This window comes from Drosophila montana, unplaced genomic scaffold (genome assembly GCF_035044405.1).
Source record: "Drosophila montana isolate Dmon_TW-CO22-7 unplaced genomic scaffold, ASM3504440v1 contig_3213_1, whole genome shotgun sequence".
In the NCBI taxonomy this organism is placed as follows: domain Eukaryota; kingdom Metazoa; phylum Arthropoda; class Insecta; order Diptera; family Drosophilidae; genus Drosophila; species Drosophila montana.
The window spans coordinates 1,317,610-1,341,164 of NW_026998093.1; the positions used below are offsets into that span (position 1 = coordinate 1,317,610).

The window sequence follows — 23,555 nt, forward strand, 5'->3', positions numbered from 1 at the left end:
TGTATGTATGTATGTATGTCTATGGTACAACAACAAAAGCGCAACAGTGTCAGTGTCAGGGTCAATCGGTATCATTTCTTATCTTTCTCTTATTTTTTGGGTGGGTTTTAAATTTTTTATTTTTTATTTTTCTCTCGCAACACGAAGTACAATAGAAAGTTCAGATTTTGATTCAATTTTCATAGATAAAATTCTGTCACCGTGCACAAATGCCAAAACAACGTGAATTGTGAGTCTGCCAGCTGGTTAATGTATTTTGTTTTCATTATTATCATTTATTAATAATATTATTAATTTTTTTTTTTGTAGTTGCAAAAAATTTGGAACAACGCCCACAATTGGCTTAGCGTGAGCGTTGCGAAAATTTTGTTTCTGTTTTTTTTAGTTTTTTTTTTTTTTGTGTGGTGCAACAAATTGTAGAATTTTTTAAACATAATACTAAAAAATTACATTTGTCGGCGTTGGAGTGCAGGGAGTACTTTTGATTGCGTTTTATTTATTATTTGTTTTTTGTTTTTGTTTAAATAAAAATTCTATGCATTAAGATAATCATTATTTAAGGTATGTATTTGGCCGTAGATTGCAACAAAATATCTGTGAAGAGATTAAATCATAAATAAAAATTAAAATTAATTGGTTTTCTTTTCTCTTATTTTAGTTAAAAATTTTTTTTTTTTATTTGTTTTTGTTTTTTTCGATAACTAGCTGCCCTAATACCATTTCCAAAAGGGAATTACAAGCAAAAAGTTACAAAAATGAACTAGTTATTGGGGAGCGCTCAAAACAGATTCCCTGGGGAACCAGCAGTTGTTCATGCATGATTTTCAAAAGCTGAACTTCCGTTTTGGAAACTGTACGCCAGCTCAGCCTTATGATCTTTTGCGTTGAAAAAAAAAATGAATAATAAAAAAATAGTAGGAGTAAAATAGTGGAACAGAGTTAACCAATTGAGAGTAAACAGATGTGGGGGAGACGCAAAAGATTAGTCAAACTATTGATAAACAACCACCAGATAAATAATAAGTATGCGTATGCAATTGTTTTGAATTTTAGTTTGTTTCGATTTGTTTGGCTTGGTGTTTTGGTTTGTCAAAATCTACAGCCAAAGTGTTAATAATGTTTCATAGTAGTTTAACAAGAAACTATAATAAAATGTATGTACGAATTGCTAAATAACTAAATTAATTGCAAGAAATAATTATAGTTATTGAATGAAGTATTATTATTCATGTTGTTGTTACATCGTTTGTATTTGTTTTTATTTGTTGTTGTTGTTGTTTTCTTTTTGATTATTGCAAACTACAAAAAAAAAAAATGTTTTCGAAAACAAAACAAAATTTCGGTTTGTGGTCAGTGCTTTTGTTGTGGTGACTGTACTTTGGCGACAGCTATTTTGCTGATGGGGTTGCCATATGTTGCAAAGAATATCTAACTTATGAGAGCCTCTGTTTACTGTTATTGTTACTGTTACTGTTATTGTTATCGTTATCGTTATCGCTAACGTAATCGTTATCGTAATCGTTACGGTTATAGGTAGAGCGTAATCCATATGAGTGAGGGCTTCGCCAATTGAATGGTTCGACAAGTTATTCAGTATTTGGTAGGTATTCTGTTCTGTTCGAGTCGGTGAGTTGCATTCTTAATTTTGTTTTGTTTTTCGTGAAAATGGAAAATCAAAATTTGTTTTTGTTTTTTTTTTTAACATTTACTTTATAGAGAATTTGTTGTTTTAATTAATATAGTTTTTCCTATGTAGTAACTATTTAAAATAAACCTTCTATAGCACCATTTGTTTTTATTCGCATTATCATAATTTCTTTTTTGATAATTTTTATGCATTTTAGTTTATTTATTTTTTTTGTTTATATATACGTATGTAGCGTAATAAAATAGTATAATCTTGTTGTTGTTAGTTAGATTTAAGACTTTGCTTTGTTGCTTTTTGGAATGTGTTTTCTAATAAAATTCAAGTAATCATGAAGGCGGCTGTGGAGGAGAACGAGTGGGGGGGAGGGGGGGGGTGGATTTTCTGAATCTTAGGCTTGGTCATATATCGTTTATTACGTGCGATTTTCATGCTTCAGTTGCTACTGAGTAGCCGGTATACTGTATTTGTACTATGCGTGTGTGTGTGTGTGTATGTGTGTGTGTGGTTGTGTGTGTGTGTGTGTGTATTGCTATCAACTATATTTGGTTTATTTGACGTTCTAATATTTATGTATGTTGATTTATTGTCAGATATACTACTTATGTTCATTCTGTTTATTGAAAGTTTTTGATTTTGGTTAATTGATTTGTATTTGATTTATATATTTTTTTGTGTGCAGATCGATTCTGATTTTTGTTTTTGTTTTGGATATTCATATCGATTTCGTGTAACGGTATCGCGTAACTCGATCTAAAACAATCGATGCTATAGAAGTGCCTATTTTAGCAGTAATACCCTCCATAAAACTTGTTGCCACATTCGGGATTATTGCTGTACGTACTGTCTGGGCCGGAAAACTCGCAGCGCTGGCCATTGAATCCTTCCGGGCAACTGAAATTTCGAAAAGATAAAGATAGAGATAAGTAAATATTGTATTTGAATGTATTTTAATGCGATGCAAACACTTCGGATCTTCGGCTAATTGAGTATACAGCACATTTAGCTGGCCATGAACCGTGTTCCAGCATTTCCCTCGCACGCGCAAAACCGAATACTTGAGTATAAACAGCAAGAAGAGGAAAATAGCCGATCCCAACATTTAATTAACAATTTTTTTCTTATTTTTTTCATTTGTCTCTCATTATTATTATTATATTTTTTTGATTTTTTTGCAAACCACATCAGCAAAGAACTCAAATCGAAAATGAAAATGGTTTTTCACAGACAAAATAGGAATAAGAAGAAAAACAAAACGCGCGAAGATAAAAACAAGTACAATGCGCTTTTTTGGGGGCTGCCAATGGATGGAAATTGGATTGGTTTACATACACGAGTCGATATATGCGTCTTGCACACACACATACACACACGCACAGTACGTGGATAATGTATGAAACGAGGCGCCGAAAGACATTATTCACATTGCTGTGAGTGTATATGTTTGAGTGCGAGTGTGAGTGCGAGTGCGAGTGCGAGTTCGTTGGAGTTCTGAAATCCTACAATTGGGAATTTCACTCGGTCGTGTAATGCGATGCCAAAATCGAACAGTTTCTCGACAGTTTCTCGACTGTTTCTCAAGTGCTCGGCTCACTCTAGTTGGTTATTTTGTTTGGGGGGGAGGTTTGTCTTTCGGGATTTCTCTGACTTTATCAGCTGTCACACGTTTTATCGCGGCGCAGCCACTTGACATTGGGTTCGACTTGAAGAGGCATCAGGCGCAGCTGTATTCATGACCAAAATACATTTCAATGCCACAATCCTGACTAAAATACATTTTTTTCGTCTAGCGCAATCCTTTGCCCGGTTTCGAAATCAACTTACTTGCAATAATATGTAGGCAGATCCGGTAACAACATGCAGGTGCCGCCGTGAAAGCAAAAGTTCACCACACATGGATAGCCCGCGCTGCCCGGATCCGGCCTCAGCGGAACTGTAAGACATGATAATAAAAGCAAAAGGAAAAACACGAAATTAATTCATAATTATAATATACAATAAATATGTATGCTCTAAAGATATAGATACATATGCATCTGGGTTAGATAGTCGCCTTCAAATGTGGCCATAAATTAGAAATGAATTGGAGCGAGCTCTCAACATGGCCGCTTGACAGGCGCACATCAAAGTGAGACACAGTTATAGACAGATAGAGAGAGAGAGAGAGAGCGGGAGAGAGGGAGAGTGAGAGGGGATGGGGATGGGGTTGTATAATCTTGAAGGCCTTACCTGGATAGGCATTGATCATGATGCCGCGCTTCTTGATGCTGCTGCTGACTTTATTCTTGGCACGACACTCGTATTTGCCCGCATCGGAGGAACTGTTAAAGGAGCGCACGATCAGCTCGGCGCGTCTTCTGCAGAGCGAGAGCGAGAGAGAGAGAGAGAGAGAGAGAGAGAGAATGTTATATTAGATCAATGCAATTGGGGAATTCTCTTTGGGTGCTTTGCTCACTTGTGATGCTTGAATTGGTAAACATTGCGTTTGCGATTTATAGACTTGTCGTCCTTGAACCAGGTCACCTTTGGGGGCGGCCTGCCCTCCACCTTGCAGATGATGCGCAGCTTCTCGCCGTTGGCCATCGTCCCGTTGCTCGGCACGGATGTTATCGATGTAATCGTTGCGTTCTGTGCTGTAAAAACAACAACAACAGCAAGCAAAAAGCAACAAGCTTTAGCATTAGTCTCCGAATTTTCCAATAATATACATACATATACGTAAATATATCTACATAATGTGCAGACTTTGCCTTAAATTCTAATTAATTTGGGCATGCTTCATTGTTTATGCGAAATGTGAAAATCGTTTGTGCCTCGGCGCCATATAAACAACAACAAAGACAACAACAAAAATCGCACTAGAAATTATTGAAATTTTAAGTTTATTTCTTGTGTTTTTTATTTGTATTTTATAGGCGTCACGTCTGCTCAAAATTGTTAAATTGTTAATCGCAAGTTGTTTATGGACTCTGCTTTTGCAGCGATCGTAAAACTGGCATATGACATGACCTGATTTTCAAGGACCCATCGCATAGATGGCGACTATTTCTAGAAAACTGTTCGATTTTGTAAAAACTTTAACAAATTCTGATGAAATATTTATAGGTTTTTTCCATAGCAGCTGACAACAGACAGTAATTACTTTAGAAAGTGTGCTTTACAATTTTAAATCAAAGCATACGTAAAAAACAAAATTATGAAAGTTTCAGTTTCGACGTTTCCACGTCAAGAAGCGAAGACGTGTAAAATATATCGGAAAAATATAAATTAAAACAAAATGGTTTTTAATTTTTTACTTATTAAAGATTTTAGTAATGGAAAGATCGCCACACCCAGCTTTACAAATAGAATGCGAACCGGTTCAAAACCGGGCAAATAAATCAAAGCCGTATATTCTAAATTGGAAATTTGGTTTGGAAATTTTGGCAAGAATTTTGTCAAAATTTTGAATTTGATAATTTTTGAATGCCAATCAATAATCGATCCGAAAGGGTCCTTAAGAAATCAGAATAAGGTGTATATATTTTTATACCCTGAACCCATTAAAAATGGTTAAAAAGGGTATAATGTATTTGTGCAAATGTATGTAACAGGCAGAAGGAAGCATCGGCGACCCCATATTCTTGATCAGCATTAATAGCCGAGTCGATCTAGCCATGTCCGTCAGTCTGTCTGTCCGTCCGTCTGTCCGTATGTATGAACGCAAGGATCTCAGAACCTATAAGAGCTGGAAACTTTTAGAGCTGAAATTTTAGCCGTAGGTCCTACTAGTCCCGGCGCAGATCGAGTTTGTTTCCGATATTCGATAACTTGCCCCGTTTCCAAGTAATCGATAAAAATCGATATCGAAATCCTGTTTATCCTAATATGAGCCAGACTCACCAAACTTGACATGTAGCTTCTAGAATAGTATATATATATCAAGTATTTTCCAATTTATACCTATCGCCTGTCGGAAGAAGAGGGTTAAGGTTATCCCCTAGTCGGGAGCTCCCGACTAGAACCTCTTGTTAAAAATATTTTTATTATTCCAAAATAAACCATATATTTATTTATATTTTTGCAATTTTACCCAACAATTGAAAAATGAAGTCGTTTCTCGTGCGGGGCTTAAGGCAAACATTTTGTCAATTTTGTTAAGTTTAGCATTCGAACTATATTTAAGTTGCCTAATTAACGCATTTTGCAGACGGCCAATTACACATTGGCCAATCATTTGCGGGCTGTTGCCAAAAAGTCTCCTGCGCCGTGGCTTTCTCTGAGTCATGAGTGAGTCGTGAGTGTTTGGCAATGAAATGGATGCGAGTGTGCCGCGGCCACGCCCACAATTTGGGCAGCTGTTCGATTTACTTAAATTAGCCGGCATATCACGTGTCTCGCAGTGGGCGTGTCGAAGGGAGGGAGGGGGGCATTGGGGGCGGGGGCGGGAGTGTTGTTGTTCATCACATGATAATTGCGAATTGCGTGAATGAATGAATCATCTGCGACAACTTGAGAGACAAATTGGCCGATTCTAAATTATTTTCTATTTGCGATTTTCCAACTACAACATTTTCTATTTTCGATAACGAGTGGGCGGGGTTGTGGGTGGGCGAGTTGGGGGGGGAAATGCAGTTAAGAATTGCATGTGAATTTTCGCCTGATTATGCAATGGCATTACGCACGCGATTTTTCCAGCGAATTGAAAGCCAAATGAATAATAATAATAATGAGATAATTAAAAAATCGTCTGTATATTTAGCGCATAGATGTGTTTAAATCCCCGCGACGCTATTTATATATACGAATTTTTGATTTAATGCTAACCGAATGTTAATTTATGCGTCTCTCGCGTGGCCCGGCCGCGAAAGGAAAATGTATGTGGCGATATTTATACTATAAAAAAAAAATATTGTTACATATTTAAAGATAATTTATTGTTTATAATTTATGTTCTCTTTGGCCAATGCGACGGCCCATAAAACAGCATTTTAATTGTGCGCGTCACTTTCTCACGCTCCCAAATTGTTGGCGATGCCCGCTTCTGTTCCAGCTGCCTTCTCTCTCCTCTTCCTCTCCGCGCTCCGTGAAGGAGCTCCATAACAAATAAAATAAAATATATAATGAAAAAAAAAAGACAGAGTGAGAGAGAGAAGAAATAATAAAACGGCAACTCACAAGTGGCTATGGACAGAAGGCGATTAAGAATTGAAGGCAGCACGCAAACAAGTTGACAATTGTCATGCCCCAAAGCCCCAAAGCGAACGGGCTGTAGGGGGGTGCTGTCCCCCCCCTGCCCCACACTTCGTGGACTGCGAGAGCCCCAAATTCAGCACGCAGTTGCGCGCCGGTCGAAGCCTTTTCAAGTTTTTGCTTTGATTCACAATGAAATTCGAGGCATAATAATAAGATGAACATTTTATTCGTTCCTCTTCATTATTATTTATTAATATTTTTTGTCATTTGTTGTTGATTTGTTGTTGCTTTTGGCATATCATTTCAGTTCGCTTCAACTCTTACTTATTATGACTTAATTATGCGCTTAAAAGATGATTATCAGAGCGCTTGGAGCTTTGTGTGGTATGATAAATGGGGGGAAATCCAATGTGTATGGCAATCTATTGCAAAGTGAAAGAACTCTTTTTTATCAGAAAACAATTATATTTATCATGTCTCCTTCAATTAGGGTATTCACTATGGTCAAGCTGTTGCCTAAACTCTTTGAGAATTACAAGCGAAATTACAAATATATTTATCATGCATTAAGGTAACCCCTACATCAAGCTGATGGCTCAACTCTTTGAGAATTACAAGCGAAATTACAAATATATTAACATGCCTCCCCCATTAGGTATCAAGCTGTTGCCTAAACTCTTTGAGAATTACAAGCGAAAATACAAATGTATTTATAATGCATCAAGCTGATGCTTCGTTGAGAATTATAAGCGACAATCATTTCCTTTGATTGCTGCCAAGTTGATATACTTTTTCGTTTGCAATTCTACCTAGAGGTTAAATCTTGCAAGAGAATTGCAGAGAGAGGCCCTGAAATTTGATATACACTCAGTTATTTTTTAGAAACGTTTAGCAGCCAGAGCTCATTGGCCCCTTATGAAGATGTTGCTGTTGTCATGGTTGTTGTTGTTGTAGTTGGTTATTCTGTTGGGCTGCTTTGGGTCGTGTGTGCGTCAACACTACGTCAAAGCCGCAGCTGCTGTCGCGCCGCGCTTCCGGAAAAGTCTGGCATAACAACTGCGACAACTAGAAAATAAACGGAGAGAGGAAACGCTGCCAAAAGCAATGGCAGGAAAAGTGTCGTCGTCGTCGTCGTCGTCGTCGTTGTCGGTTTTGGCTGCTGCCTGTCGCCGATTTTAGCACAGGAGATGGAGGCGATGTGCTCGCATTAAAATAACTTTTCAAACTATATGAAATATAATAAATTTCGCTCGGTTTTTTTGCAATTCATTTCTGGGCGCTTTTCCTTCGAGCGTGACGCCTCAATGATTCATGCAAATCCATCAAAAACGCCCGAGAACGGAGAACTGCACAGCGGAAGAGTGCAGCGAGAGAGAGAGAGGAAGAGAATGGGTGAGGGAGAGCGGCGACAACATGTGGTTTTAGCAATGGTCCGTTGCCAGCAGAGAGAGAGAGAGAGAGGGAGGGGGGGGGGGGCGTTTACGTTAGGCGGGTTTGTCTGGGAACGTTACGTTTATTAAGATTTTATTGAATTAATAAGCAAATTGCATGCGACACGCTGCCTGGCGCCATCTGTCGTCCAAATTGCATGCAATTTGCATACGCTTACCGACAGCAAAGCATCACGGATTCATCATTGTTCTCGGCTCTTGGGGTTATTCCCAATGATTTCACTTAAGCCAAAAATTAATGAAATGTGCAATGTGACGTGTTTTCTTTTGCTGTTTTTTTTTTTCGCTGTATTTTTTAGCTCTTCAAAATATGAATTTGGAACGTTGTCGTCGTGCGCTGAAAGACATTTTATTTTGGCAGTGTCGCGCTCTCCTTCTCGCTCGCTCTCTCACTCTTTGGCTCTCCTTCTTTCTCTCGCTGCTTGACCCACATTCGGCAGCGACTGCGACAGTGAACGGAAGTTTTTCATGTTGTTCTCCAATATTTAACGCTGTTTTTCCAAAAAGAAAAACGAACAACTTGCCAGCTCTTCTGCATTTTCTTAATATTTTCTGTCAGCTTGTTTTCTATTTTTTTTTTGTTATATTTTTGTTTTTGTTATTTATGAATTCGACGGCGAGCGCTCGTTATTTATTTGATAATTTTTGATTCATTTTTATTGGCGCTCTGGCGACATTGTGTCATTTCTCGATTCTTTTAAATAGAATTCAGCAAGTGATTTATGGAAGAAACGTATGTATCATGCGAACATTATCTTGTTTGAACGGATATCTTTTACAATTGCTGGCAGCGGGTCTAGCACGCGCCCCATTAGCCGGAGCTGAGCCGTCGGAGAGGGGAGCTAGGGGAGCTCTGGCCTCCCCATAGAATATCATACTATTTGCATATTTGTGCGTTTTTTTTATGATTGTGCAATTGCTCAAGATAAGATTTATACGATAGCTGCTCAGCAGAGCTGTTTGTTGTTTGGGAGCATTGAACATAACGTATACGCCTGTTGGGTCCGTCACAATGTAAACAAATGACACCTCATTGTTGTCATACGCTCCGCTCTTGTTGTTCTTAACGGCAATTGAGCTGTGTAAACACCAATTAGAATAATTCGACTGCCGTATTAGCTCATAGTTTAGTTCGATGCCCCTTCGTTGGCCAACCATTCGGGTAGGTTCATAAAAAGAAGCAACTGTTTGGCATAGATTAGATAACGTTGTCTGCATGCTACCTCACTTTTTGGCTGGCTGAAGGGTTCAATGAGACCCATGCAATTGGTTAAGGTTCAATTTTCCAAGCACCTGCCGCCTGCCGCTGTCTCCAGTTTGACTCCTGTGCTCCAATCAAAGCATAAGCAATAGAAACAGCAGCAACAGCAAACATAGCGACAACAACAGCAACAACATCAACAAGCAAATTATGTTGTTCTAATGCCCAAAGCAAAAGCAAACGAAAACCGGAAAAACGAAGAGATGGACAGACAGGCAGACCGACAGGCTGGCAGGCAGGCAGTCAGTGAGGCTGGCAGGCAAATTGAACAAGTTCTCTAGTTGACTGTCGGATGGCCCGGCTGGGCCTGGGCCTGGGACTGGCAAATGAATGGCCGGCACGTGTGGCCAAAATGTGCGCAATGAAAATGTCTTCAACGCGACGCTGGCAGAACTAATAAAATAGAAAAACACCAACAGAAGGGAAACAGCAGCAACAACAACAACAACAACAACAACAACGGCAACAACTTAATGTATGCACGTTGATTGTCGCCCCGTTGAGATCTGTCGATTTTTCCATGTTTGTTTGCCGCATTTGCTTGTTTATTTGCACATTGCGTATACGCAATGTGATTTCCTTTGAAGCAACGGCCGCACGCGCGCTACTTTCACATTGAGCTTGTCGCCGATTCCCCACCGATTGCTGACAAGGCTCAAATAGAGACAAATTGTGGCCAAATGTGTAGGCCTTTTCATATGTGAGTTGGGTTGTCCGAGGGCGGCGCATTATGCAAATTGGCAACGGCAATGGAAATCGCGGCTACAATTAGCCAAGTTTGCCATCTAATCAGCGAAAATGTGCGCTGAGCGTCAGATAAGCGATAAGTAGCAAATGCCTCTCTCCCTCTCTCTCTCCCAGTCTCTCCCTCTCTCTCTCTCTCTCTCTGTTGCTGCTGGCACTTGGCGCTGATTTTCTCGCTTTGAACTTCGTCTCGTTTTTTACGCCTTGCCTTCTATAGACGGCCCCATATTTACGCCTTTATCTATACATACATATATATTTATACCACTGGCTGCTCCGTTTAATTAAGTCAAGTGAGTGAGGATCGCTGGCCCATGCGCGAGAGAGCAGTTGCCTTCTAAATGCCAAGAAATTCAGCCCAGCTGCCACCTACCGCCCATCTCTGTGTCTGCCCCTTGAACGTGCCGCTGCTGCTGCTGCTGCCGCGGCGGCAAGTCTTGCATTTGTTTTGTTTATTTGACTTCGATTTGCTTTCTTTTTCTTTTCTGCCGCCCGTTCCGTGCTCCGCTCTATTTTTGCCCTGAGTTTGCGAATCTGTGCGCCCAGCTGTTGGACCCACCCAGAGCCGAATCTATCTAACCATATGCAGCCCATACTAGCTGCTAGATCAGCATCATCATCATCATCGTCATCATCGTCATCATCATCATCGTGCACGTTTAGTGCTTGGCTTTTCTAGCGGCATTTTCTTATCTTGCCGCATAGTTTCTCACGTTCATCTGACTAATGCCCAGCGCTGCAGGTGGCTTATCAATATCGCAGCTGTTTTGCGGTCGCCTCGCAGCTGATAAGCGGCCAGCTTTGCTGCTAATGCTGCCCGTGAATCATGAATTGCAGCGCTTCAGCTATGCAACATATCATTCATATCATTCACACACTTCTGCTATCTCAAGTGTTGACAAATATTCTGCATAGATAGATAAATACATTTAAGATACATTTAAGTAGTACGAAATGTAGCTGAGCACAAAGAAGTCAAATGCTTGCTCAACAAAAAGGTGAAATTCAATACATTTTTGAAAAACTTTTCAACTATTTCGAAAGTGAAATCGTTTGAAGGAAATGCGTGAAAATAGTTGCCAAGAAATCTTGACAAAATATAATTGTTTTCCCCTTTGAAATTCGCACGTGCTTGGCCTTAGGCAAACAGTTTATGGCTTTAAGCTGCGTGCACACCTCACAAACTGAATATATATATTTCAAGTGTCAACTGGCATTGGAAAGACAGAAATTTGTTTATTGTGTTTTAAATATGTTTGTCATATTTGGCTTGGCACGTGCGAACTCAGCTCAATTCTTGCATTTCGTTGCATGTTGTTATCAAAAGCCTCTGACGCTGGCGCTGCAGCAAACAAACAGAAAAACTGACAAACTGACAAACAAACAAACAAGCTGACAAACTGACAAACCCAACAATTGATTTATTCCAGCTGTTTGCTGTAAACGCATTTTGATAAAAGAACAAAACAGCAAAAGAAAAAAAAATAAAGCAGAATTTATCACAAATTTTCCGTGACGTGTTTTGAGAGTCGCCAAGTGCCGAGTCGATGACGTAGCTGCAGCAGCAGCATTTACCGCTACTGCTGCTGCTACTGCTACTGCTACTGCTACTGCTGCTGCTACTGCTACTGCTACTGCTACTGCTGTTATTGTTGCTGTTGCTGCTGTTGTTGTTTGTGCCCACCTCTTGGCATGTTTTTCCACAAAACTGTCAAAATGTTAGGCAAATATTTGTTGTTATTTTATGTAAATCCTGTAGATACTTCTGCTTGTACACTTCGCATTTAGCGTTAATATCTTTTTTAACTATTCAGTTGTTGTTTGTTGTGCCTGTGTGTGTGCGAGTGTGTGTGTGTGTGTGTGTGTGTGTGTGTAGGGGGGCGTGTGAATGAACACAATGCGGCACTGATAATGCTGATAAGAGCACACAAAAACAAAAAATACTCTACTCGTTCGATTTGAGCCAAGGGCTGCAGAAAAGATTATAATACATTTTGTTCTTATTATAAGTATGGCATTTAGTTGCCAACTAACAACCTAATTAATTAGCTAATTAACTAATAAAAGTCCGATATATAGCCCGGAAACTAGTTCTTTATATCAATGATAATATATTTGTACCTTTAAGTTTTTGGCATTAGATAAATTGGTTACAAAACAAAACAAGAATATATTTTGTGCTCAAATACAAAATATAAACTAGTTTTGCAATTCGCCAAAGCATGTGCAGAAATAATTTTCCAATATTTTCGAATTAATTTGGAAAAAATCGCAAAATTAAATTTATTTAGCTGAAAGTTTCAGTTATAGAAGAGAAAGTACGCCAAACATATTTAAGCTTTATGCCTATATTAATTGGAAAATGTTTTTGTTTGGCATTTCAATTTTAAAAGTCGCTTAAAATTTAAACTTTTATTTCTTTATCTTAATCTTCGTTAAAGGTATGTGCCAGCCCTGAAAGTGAACGGCTTCTAACTACGTCATCAGAAGACAATTATATTTGGCTTTGGAGCACATGTATACACAAACACACACACAGTCTCACACACAACACTCAGACTCACACTCACACTCACACTCACACACACACACACACATCCACACTTAGTCTCACACACATACGCACTTGTTGCCCTGGCGACAGCGTGTGAAAATCTACACAAATGCATTTGACAAATATTTTTATTATTTTTTTTTTTTATTTTTCCTATTTAAGTTTTTTGTTCTTTTATTTATTATTTTGTTAAGAGATTTGCCCAAGGCCAGGCAGCTGTCCAGATATTATTTTCATCGCTCAAGCTGCAGGCGCGTTGCGCTTATCTCGCATTGTTGTTGCTGCTGTTGTTGTTGTTGTTGTTGCTGCTGTTGTCATGAGTTTTTGTTTGATTGCATTGGCAATGCCAAAATGCAACTGGGCAAAAGTCGTTTTGTGCCAATCGCTTGCCACAATTTAAATGTCTGCGGCGTCTGCTGCTCATCAGCTTTGACTGGCTTTGTTGTTGTTGTTGTTGTTGTGGCTGGCGCACAAAGCGCCTGATTGCTGATAGCCATCAGCAGCAGCAGCAGCAGCAGGAGCAGCAGCGGCAGCAGCAGCAGCAGCAGGAGGAGCAACATGGACAACAACAGCGCCGACGACGACGACGAAGACGACGACGATTGCAATTGTTTGGCAATGACAGAGCGCACCTCCCAGACGGCCGTAAAGCAAACAAGCCATAATTAAGTTGCACTCGAGCCGCAGAGGTAGAGGCAGAGGCAGGGAGCTGCAGCTACTACTGGTCCCTGCGGATGTGGAGATATTTTCGTGGCCGTTGACTGGGGCCGGTGTGTTGGTGGCTTAGTCGTTCACTAAGTCAGTGAGTCAGGCTGAGAGACGGGCTGTTGCATTTGCCGATGATCTTAATTCCATTTAAATCGATCAATTTCCACTGACGACATTATTTTTGCATGCCCAGCCCCAGCCGCAGTCCGCAGTCCACAGTCAACAGTTGCACAGTTCCACAGTTGCACAGACGACAATCGCTGTCTTGGCCAGCTTGAGTCAGCGCTTGGGTTACGTGGGTGAGCTGCCAACAAGTGGAATGACTAAGCGCTCTCTCAGTCGCAGTCGAGCCTGGCTGCTTATCGCCCAGTTGTAGATCGGGACGCGCCCTTTTTGTTAGTGCGGCTCTAAAAATAGCCACAAGGCTGTTAACTCTACCACAAGACCATGATCAGCATGATCATCACGATCCTCGTCATCGTCGTCTTCATCATCGGCTGAGCAACATTATGATCATCATAATCAAGAGTTTTCAATCTAGAGCAAGTCCATTGCCAATGTCAGAGACAAAAGCAAAGCCAAAGCCAAAACCAAAAGCCAAACTCAAACTCAAACTCAAACTTAACCCAATTTCCCGGCCAGAGCCGCATAAGGAAAATGAGCACATTACAAGAAACGAGCTGCGCACAGTTGGTGAAAAGTCTACGGCAATGTCTCACACGCTGCTCTAGCTGATCATCTTAGACACGTTGTGGGATTTCAGCTTCTACAGCCCGACGACTCGCTGACTGGCTGGCTGGCTGACTGACATTTGTCAGCCGGCTTATGCGTGGCGCATCCTTTTGGCCAAAAGCCCGGCGCGCACAGCAAAGTCTGTCGCTTTTGTTCGTAATCAGCGTGGGAAAATCAAGAGACGCGCCCACAACAAAGAGCTGCACGTTCCGAGCACCGAACACCAATCTCCGGCAGTCGGCAGTCGGGCGAGAGTGAGAGACGTGATGTGACCTTCAACTGGTGCGGTTCACACCCACTGCAAAAGCACCGCTAGGTGGCGCTGCGGCTGCAGCTGCAGCACCTGGCAAGCTATAAAATTTGGTGCATGTTCGCTGATTGAACACAAATGATACGGAAGTCGGTCGGTCGGTCGCCAAGTCAAGCCAAAGCCAGGCCAAAGCCGAGCCGAAGCCGAAACCGAAACCAAACTAAACTGAGCCGCGGCGAGTTAAGCCAATGAGTAAAATTCTCACGCTTGGCCACTTGGATTACCCGCCAGATTACATGAAACGCGCCTACACAACAGCAACAGCAACAGCAACAACAGCAACAACAGCAACAGCAACAACAGCAACAGCAGCAACAACAACAACAACAAAACAGCAAGAAGGCGCATAAATCAGCTGCTGGCCTGAGACGGAGACGGAGTCGGAGACAGAGCTGGAGCTGGAGCTGAAGCTGGAGCTGGATAGCAGGAAAAAGCCGCCAGTTGTACGCATGCCAAAAGCGGCTTAAATGTCCAAAGTGGGCAACAACAACAACAACAACGGCAATAACAACAACGGCAACGGCAGCAACTGCAACCGCGAGTGGAAAATGTGAAAATGTGCAGTGAAAAGTCAGCTGGCCAAGTTCTGCTATGGGAAACTATTCCGGCCACTGAACAGTGCGGCATGCAACACTATGGCAAAAATTAATCATACGCCCCATTAAACGGATGACGCAATCAAAGTGTTGGCCTTTTTAGCCACGATTCGTGCGCTTTTTATTTTTCCAACAAAATTCAAAAGCACTCATCGAGACTTGTCCGAGTGTTGTCTAGGCGTAAAACACACACACACACACGCAACACACACACATAGAGATCGCTGAATGCGTTGACTTCTTGGAAATTGCGGCAATGTGCGCAAAAATAAATTTCTTTGACACGCCACATAAAATGCTCGCGCCACTCAGCTGAGGATTCCAGATGAAAAGCCGGCAACTGGCACTTGGTAGCCGGGAGTTCAGCAGTTGACGCAGTGCCCAGGCACTCAACATGGCTGGCACTTGGCTCACACACACAAACAAACACACACACACAGGCATACACACTGCATTGCCAAAAAAAATAATCGCAATTTTCGCTTTTGAATTTTAATTCACTTGCGCTTATTTATTATTATTTATTTGGCTCCCTTAATGCATCCGTTTTGTCTACGGCTGCTGCTGCTGCTGCCTCTTCTTCTTCTTCTTCTTTAAGCCCATTACTGTTTACTGTTCGGTTCTGGTCTGGTCTGAAATGTTTATCGCACATATATAGTATATACATATGTATATATGGCAGGCGCCTGTCAGCCATTTGTTGTTTCAGGGTATTCCCTTTCGGTTGTTGTTGTTCTTATTTATTATCTTGTAAAATGTATATATGTATATATTTTTGGTAGAGAATGGCGCATGCAACTGCTGTAATAATAAATATTAGCAGCTCTTATCTCAACTATTTTTAGCTGCTTTTCTATCCAGAATACTTTTTAATCGTTTAAGTGCATAATAAGTGATAATAGTTGAGTGTAACGTTATGTACTTAAATTTTTTTAAGGCATATATGGAAAACGTCTTTTGTAATATCTTCCATTATTTGCGACTCTTATCGTGCCGGAAGGTTTGCCAAAATTGAATAGTTTGTCTTAATTGTTGAAAACAATTTGATCTCTTATCTTTTTCTACTTGTTAAACATCAACTGAACTTCTTCCACGCTGCTTTTCTTAGAAAGCATCAAAAGTGCTTTCAACAGGGGTCTTTCCACTACATATGTTCTTAATATTGTTTGATGTTTGTCGCTTTGTCATTCAATCGATATTTTTTTCACCGTCTTCCATTTGCTATTGTATGCGTGTGTGTGTGTGCTTAATTCATTAACGATGTGTTGAAAATGTGATTCCCGAAAAGAATCGAATAAAATTCAAATTGGTTCACATTTACAGTTATGTGCGCGACTTTTACGCCTGAACGAACTTCGATTCCGATTCCGATTGCCTGCTTCTGGCTTCGATTCGGATGTGCTGAGGTAAGGCTTTGGCCGTGCCCCGTTGCCACACCCACAAAAACAATGCTGCCAGCGTTGCCAGCTGGCTGCGACCAAATTGCACAACAACAATAACAAAAACTGCCACAACATTTGTTTAGACAACTTGTGGAACAGTTCGTCAATCAACTGACGCCGAAATTCGAAAATTTATTGCGAAAAATCGCTGCGATCAATAAGAAATTCGAATATCGAAATCAGAATGTTTGTTGCGGAGAGCCGAAAGCATAAGCAAAATAAATAAATAAGGTGCCAAACTACAGATTACAACATTTGTGATGTTTATTAATACGAAATTAAGTAGCCACCGTTAACAATAACAACAACAAATACCGCAACAACCACAATAACAATAACAAGCCACAAAACACACTTACAAAGAAAAAAAAACACGCCAAGGTGTTTTTTTGGGTGGGTGGGCCACAGCGCTGTCGGCGGGGTGTGGGTAGGGGGCACAAGTAGCGCTTTCATCTTTTTGTAATTAGGTGCGCGCAGAGACTGATAGATGGCGCGATGGATAGATACGGATTGGATTTTGAATACGCACAATACAAATGCACTCGTATATGGGCCAAAGTGTAAGAAAGATGAAAATTAAAACAGCAGCCACGATATGTTTACATATTGTAATGCCTGGAGCAAGTAGGCAACAGGCCAGCCGTGGCGAGCATGTCAATGCGGCCAGGCAGCTTGTGACCCAGTAACTGTAAGTTATCGATAGCTTTTGAACGCAGCTTCACAATTGAAACTAATCGATATATCGCAACTATTTAGAGAGGCTTACAAAATGTAGGAACTAATATTTAGTGAGGACAAGGACACCAGATAACCCAATAGTAATTTTGAAAGGGTATTAAAACGTCGCTCTGATTGGTTTGTTGCGAGTTTTACAACGCCAGACGCAGACAACGACCAACAGCTGTCAATACACGCATGCACACACATGCACACGCACACACATTTGAGATAGGCTGCGGCTTTTGTGGTTCAGTTGTTGGATTTCATTGCAGCCGCGCCGGCGGGGGCGTTTATAATTAATTGTAATTGTCGTTGAAAGATTAATTTGGTTGCGCTTCAATGGCGCTTCATTGTCGGCCATTGCGCGGTTGGGGAAATCAATTTTATATCGTTTTTTCTTCTTCTATTATATGTTTCTTTATTTTTTTTTTGGTTATTTCCACTACTTTGGGCTTTTTTGTTGTTCGGTAGCCACAGACATAAATCTATATTTTATGCTGCGAAAAGTGCAATCAAGTGGTTAGCTGTGTGTACCAGCAGCCCCGAAGGGGGTTAGGCCTGGGGGCAATCTTCAAAGGGGCAAACGGCGATGACGACGACGACGACGACGGCGGCGGCGGTGGCAGTGGCGCGCGCCGTCTACGCTGGCCCATTGAAATGGAGCATAAAAACTATGGCTATAAATAAGACCCTGTAGGAACGGTTCTTGTTGCGCGTGTTGTGGCGATGTGTCTGTGTGTGTGTCTGTGTGTATTTTTTTCATTCGACTGGGGTAGACTGCTCGTATTTTCAAATCAAATTCAAAGTTGTTGCTGCCGAAACATTTCCGCAGATCAAAGTCACAGCTTGACAAATTCTATGGAAAGCGAGTGAGAGAGAGAAGGAGAGCGAGGCGGGCACAGCTGGCAGCCAGGTCGCTGCTGCTAATTGCTTTCATATCAATATCAATTCACGATCCTGATAACGGCTCTCACAATTTGTATTTTCAACACCTATAATGGCCCGGGGGCATCTTTCGCACAATCTCCATCTGATAATTATCAACAGAAGCAGCGGCAGCAGCCGCAGCAGCAGCGGCAGCAACTGTTGCAGCTTCCACTGATTGATATGCAAAAAGCAACAGCAGCGCCCCCTTGCGGGCCTTAGCAAATAAATAGGTGGAAATTTTTCTGTTCTTTTTATTTTGTTTTTGTCTTGTTTTATTTTTTTTTTATCTTTTTGTGGGTGGAGGCCCCTACCGTTTGCTTTTTGCGCAATCGGCGCCGACGAGCTGCAGGCCCTTTGATCTCTTGGCTGCTTTTTTGGCCAACAAACATGGCGCCATATGAAGGTGTTTGTTGTTATTGTTGTTGTTGTTGCTGTTGTTGTTGCAGCTCTAATTAGGCACACTTTATACAGGGGCAGGGCCTGGTGTAGGGTGCTGCTCCCCCTTCGGCCTTAACGCGACCGTCTGTCAACGTTGTCGTCGCGACGTTGTTGTTGGTTTAAAAATAAATTGCACATAATTTTATGAAACATGAAAGATTTCAAATAAATATTTCGTCATTTTGTCAAGCCAAAACTCACCCCTCCCCCCACACACTCCTCTGCCGCCTTTCGATTTAATTAGTTTTTGAGTTGGATTTCTACTGTCTGCCGTCTGCTAATCATGGCAAGCATCATCTGATTGGAACGTGCTATTTAAATACACCGAGTACAATCCATAAATATGTACATATAGATTCTGTGTAAGAATGGAGCTGCAGCTAAATATTTCACAGCAAAATATTTAGATAGTTTTCCTGTTGCCATAAACAAAAACACACACCCACACACACACACACACAGACACACAGGCACAGTCAACTACTTGTATTTATAACAACAACTAATTGCCAATGACATATAAACAATCGCTGGCAACAAGTTGCTCGCACAGCCGTTTTGGCCAAGTGCAACAGCAGCGGCAGCAGCAGCAGCAGCGTCAACAAAGTTGGCTCGCATGTCTGGCTGGCAGTCTGAGAGTCTGCCACTCTGCCAGTGCCTGGCAATCATCATCATTAGCCACGGCCATTTTTGGGTAAATAGTGCAACCCTCTTTGCATAATAATGTGGACAAGGTGCGCATTTGGTGAAAAGCGCGCAACATGCAACATTTTTGTGTCTAAATAAAGATGCGATGCCGTCGAACAACAACAACAACAGCAACAGCCACAACAACAACCAGTAACAATAACAACAATAACAATAACAACTTTTGGTTGCAGTTGCAGCCTGTTTGGCGGGCTGGCAACCCGGTAGTGAGTACTCGATACCGAGTAGTGAGTAGTTAATACCGATACTTGCAAGTCGATGACATGCGAATCGATAAAAGCAGTTAGTAATCGATTTTTAAATACAAATATTGATGTATGTCTATTCAAAATGCACAAATCTAGCCCATTTTATATGCGAATAGCACGTTCGTATACTATCTAACGGGCATAAAATCTATATTTAGTTATTGAGTTAGGTTAGGAATCGTTATCTGAATGTGTCAGCGCCAGTTATCGTTGAATGGAAATTGCGATTAGTCTTGCTGTAAAGATGGCGCCACAAGATCGCCGCAAATATACTCAAGTTATTTAATTGAATCATACTTGTTGATTGTTTCTATTAGTTTCTAATTTGATTGATTGTTAATAAGTGCTCTACAGCCTTTCTGTTTGCATGGGCTACGTGACAAACGTTAGCTGCTTCTGCACACAAGCACATTACGCATACGCCGCATGGGACCGCCGTAAGGCACGTAAATACGTCATCGGCGTAAAGTTCGGCAGTGAAATTCTGAGAAACTGAGCTTATCTAAGCAGCAATGCACACCGATAAGGCCAACGAAGTCTATCACAAGATCTGTGAGCACCCACTTTGAACAGCTTTCGCTCGCTCTCGCTCTCTCTGTGTTTGCGTTCATCTCTTTCATTTCGTTTTGGCTGTCACGCTGCTCATTTGCAGTCACGTCAGAGGCGACAGGCGTCAGACGCCGAGCAATGGCCCCCAGAAATCAGAAAGGCAAACGCAAACGCAAACTTTGGCGTCACATTTTGGGCCAGAAACTGTCATAGACTGGCGCAGATTTATAATGGGGCGCCTAACAACCCAAAAGCAGCAGCAGCAGCAACAACTTCAGCAAGAAAATTACTTGGTCGGCCATGCGGCGGCTTCAAAGTTGTTTCTGTTTTTGGTATTTTTGGTTTTCTTCCTCTTCTTTGTATTTATTTTTTTTTTATTTTTTTAGGTGGCATCATTAAAATGTACAGAGGAGCGGACAATTTTTGAAATTTATTTCATACGCAGCGTGGGAATCGCGCCGTCAATTGTTTAAAAGGCGCCAACAATCAGAGAATATCGTCTTCTTGTCGCTTTTGTTGTTACTTTTCGCATTATAAACGCATTAACTAATGTTGAAATTATAAGACGCCGCGACGCATAAATAAACAATTAAAATTGTTGTTAAGACGAACCGTCGATAAATGTCGCAAAAGCAAACGACCAACAACATGAGACAGAAAACATTGATAAGTGGAACCCACGAGTTTCAATTTGTGGCCAGTGACAGTTGACAAAATGCCAACCAAAAATATATATATCTATTTTATTTATTTTAGTTGCCATTTTGCCAAATAAACACAAGAAAAATCAAAACTAAGCGAAATACAAAACTAGCAAATTGTCTCTGTTCGCAATAATATTTCAAATATTACTGAACAAATTGGAAAGCGGAAACAAGGCTGAGTTATTAAATTGTTGGAAGAGTATTTTACACTATATGAACAGCTAGGGTCAGAGTTCAAAGCCCAGGCTCATGTATGAATTATTGTCTTAGCTGTATTATTGTCTTAGCTGTATTATTGTCTTAGCTAAAGGCCAATTAGTTTCAGTTAGTTTGATAGCTTGTAACAATTTCTTAATAATATTAACTATGCCAATAAAAGAAATGTATGCAATGACAATAATAACAATAGTTTAGAGGGAATTCAGTGTGTTCTTGGCGAACTTGTGCGCTGTTTGGCGCATTTTATATATTTAAAGACATTGCTCATACGCACCGTTTGCTTTTTGGCTGCCTCGTCATTTGTGGGCTAGTGAGAGCGTGGCGAGCAGCGCTTTATGGTCTATGAAACGATCAAAATTTCTACGCTCTGGGCTTAATTGCCAACGGCAGAAACCGTAAAACAGTTGGCAAGCGCCGTTAACTCACCTGAGCCAGACACATTTCCCATTTCTTTCTTCTTTTTTTTTTTAATATACCAACGACGGCACGTGCAGGCGCTGAAGTGCAACCAGGTGAGCTGGTGGTTGTTCAAATAGATTAAATGGCAAAAGAACACAGAATATGACCCATTATCAGAAAGTTATCAAAATACACTACGACAACAGCAGCAGCAGCACAAGTTGCAATATAACAAGAACAACAACAACAGCCAGAGGAGCTGCAGGCGAGTGCAATGCAAATTGAATTGATGTTGCTGCCGTAGCTGTTGCTGCTGTTGTTGCTGCCGCTGCCGTTGCCCTTGCCACAGAGCTGAAGAGCTGAGCTGCATGCCTGAAATTATAGCATAAATAGCTGAAGCCGAAGACCAACAGGTGCCCAAGTGCCAGTTGGTAGTTAAGAGTTGCCAGTTGCCAGTTGCCAGTCAGTTGGCAACACGTGCCCAGGGCGATGCTGCCGTGGCTAAATAATTACGTAATAAGTGGTTGGCAGCCAGGCAGCCAGGCAGGCAGCAAGGAGCCAAGCGTTGTTCAGAGCCCAGGCAAGAGGCAACAGGCAGTCAGCCAGGCAGCAGAAGTTGGCCTGTCAGCCAAACTATGCCAAGAATTTCATATGAAAGCGCGCGCTGAGTGTTGGCCAAAGAAGAAGTGAAAAGTCTGTTAGTTTGCCAGACAGACAGACTGCCAGCCAGTTGGCCAGTTAGCCACGGACTGACTCCGTCAGGCAGTCAGTCGGACAGTGAGCAACATTGTGGCCAACATACAAACTTGTTGCGCGCTTAATTTTCAGCTTTGACACGTGTGACTAATAAACAGTTCCAGTTAGTTCCAGTTTAGTTAACTAGTAGTAGACTAAGAAATTGAATTTATTTCAATATTTATTGAATACAATTTATGCTCAAACTTGAAAACTTTGCTAAAATGCATGAAAATTCAATGTTAACGCAGTCTTTCTACATAATCACTTAAATAATGTAAATTATAATATATAAGTATATATATGTATATATATATATATATATCACTGTTTTAGTTCTCATTTGTAAATTTTAGTTAGCAATTGTCAACTTGACGTGCTTTAAATAAGCAACTTGTTATAAGTTTTTTAGAACAACAAATCGATAACACACAATAAATCGATACTTTCGATTGTTTTCTATTTTATTGTGAATTTCCTTTTATCTCTCTCTCTCTCTCTCTCCCACCCTCTCTATGTCTCTCTCTCTCCTTGCATAAATTGTATTTTCATGCTTAATTGAAGAACTTCAATTTGTGGAACTAGTTCCATTAGCAACAATTGCTGTTAGCTGCGCAGCATTTCTTTGCAACATGTTGCTAAGCCTGCTCGTGTTGCTGTTGTCATTGTTGCCACTGGCTGCGCTCCAGCAACAACACAGCACACAATCAATAATCGCAACGATAAAGATCGTTAACCGAAATGTTTTTATTTTCGACCGATGACGACGACGACTACGACGACGACGCATGTTTCGCGGCCAGCTGCAGCAGCAGTCCCAGCAGCAGCAGCAGCAGCAGCAGTCGCAGTCGCAGTAGTTGGACAATTGCAACGGCTGGCGCATGAGTTATGACGACGTGCTCGTCCAGCTGCGCGTTCGCACGCCACACATGCGCAATGGCAATGGCTCATCTGACTGGCCACCACCTTGCCCCCTTTGCAACCAGCCCCAGCCCCCAGTCTACACTTGGTTGTGCGTCTGGCGCGCTGTGCGGTAAATTCGCTTTATGGGCTCCCGACGACGACGACGACGACGACGACTGCGAACTGCTCTATGCTAATTACGTCATGGGGACGACGCTTCGTACCTAATTTTGCATTGTGGGAACCGAAAACTGGAAATCCAAGACACCCAAGACACCGCAGCGACTATATAATTTTTTTGCTCTTGCTGCAGCAGCAGCCGGCCCACTGGCACTCCCACCCTCCCCTGCTCTGCTGGCCGGGCTGCTTGCATTTTCCAACTGCGGC

General features: G+C 41.3%; 1 protein-coding gene across 2 annotated transcripts in view; it reads right to left on the reverse strand.

The window, feature by feature from the left end:
- The window catches only part of vn (vein), a 34,281-nt gene that overhangs the window by 983 nt on the left and 9,743 nt on the right, over positions 1 to 23,555 (reverse strand). Inside the window, exons 2-6 of one of the 2 annotated variants that reach the window (XM_064688587.1) lie at positions 4,101 to 4,278; positions 3,875 to 4,002; positions 3,470 to 3,578; positions 2,490 to 2,539; positions 246 to 594 (exon numbers count right to left, since the gene is read on the reverse strand). In XM_064688587.1, the coding sequence (XP_064544657.1) occupies positions 557 to 594; positions 2,490 to 2,539; positions 3,470 to 3,578; positions 3,875 to 4,002; positions 4,101 to 4,278 (503 nt within the window). In that variant the 3' untranslated portion in view covers positions 246 to 556. Of the gene's footprint in view, positions 1 to 245; positions 595 to 2,489; positions 2,540 to 3,469; positions 3,579 to 3,874; positions 4,003 to 4,100; positions 4,279 to 23,555 lie in introns of those variants that run through there. The other variant, XM_064688586.1, reaches the window with a different exon arrangement.